Source organism: Nicotiana tabacum, chromosome 1 (assembly GCF_000715075.1).
Source record: "Nicotiana tabacum cultivar K326 chromosome 1, ASM71507v2, whole genome shotgun sequence".
Lineage (NCBI taxonomy): Eukaryota > Viridiplantae > Streptophyta > Magnoliopsida > Solanales > Solanaceae > Nicotiana > Nicotiana tabacum.
The window spans coordinates 13,360,085-13,360,949 of NC_134080.1; the positions used below are offsets into that span (position 1 = coordinate 13,360,085).

Here is an 865-nt window from a genome sequence, read left to right on the forward strand (position 1 = left end):
GTACCAAATGAAATCGTATGTGATAACGGCCCGCAATTTATAGGCGCACAAATCACAGAATTCTTTCAAAGTTGGCAGATTAAAAAGATTATTTCAATGCCTTACCATCCGGTGGGTAATGGACAAGCTGAATCAACAAATAAAGTCATTATCATCAATTTGAATAAAAGATTGGAGGAATCCAAAGGCAATTGGCTAGAAGTATTACCTGTTGTTTTGTGGGCTTACCGCACAACAGCAAAACCAAGTACGGGAGAAATGTCATTATCACTTGTATATGGAGATGAAGCCTTGATCCCAGTAGAGATAGGGGAGCCAAGCACGAGATATACACAAGCAACTGAAGAGTCCAATGAAGAAGAAATGCGAATAAACCTAGATTTACTTGAAGAAGGAAGGGAAGCTGCACTAATAAGGATGGCAGTGCAAAAACAAGTTATGGAACGATACTATATTCGGAAAGCTCGTCTAAGATACTTCAAGATTGGGGACTTCGTACTCAAGAAGGTTTTCCAATCCACGAGAGCAGCTAATACGGGAAAGTTAAGTCCAACTTGGGAAGGACCTTATAAGATTCACGGTATATCAAGAAAAGGAGCATAAGAGCTGGAAATAATGGATAGCAAGATTCTATCTTCACATTGGAATGTTGTTCATCTGAAGAGATACTATTTCTAAGGAAAGGAAGTATCCACGGGAAGGTACCCTCATTTTAAAATTTTATTTTTGAATTGTTAAAATTTTACTAAAGATTTTAGATGATAGGCAAAAAGCTAACCCGTACTAAGTGATGAATCACGACCTGCAAGACACGAGGAAAAATATAAATTTTCGGTCTAGGGTTACAACTATTCTGATAGAAATT

At 37.6% G+C, this 865-nt stretch overlaps 1 protein-coding gene across 1 annotated transcript; it reads left to right on the plus strand.

The window, feature by feature from the left end:
- Positions 1-258: 258 nt before the first annotated feature.
- Positions 259-603, plus strand: LOC142161943 (uncharacterized). Its single transcript, XM_075218173.1, has one exon. It carries the CDS (start codon positions 259-261, stop codon positions 601-603), a length of 345 nt encoding a protein of 114 aa, XP_075074274.1.
- Positions 604-865: the final 262 nt, after the last annotated feature.

What these genes read in the sequence shown, in the direction of transcription:
- LOC142161943 (XM_075218173.1), top strand. Translation starts at nt 259, where the DNA reads ATGTCATTATCACTTGTATATGGAGATGAAGCCTTGATCCCAGTAGAG.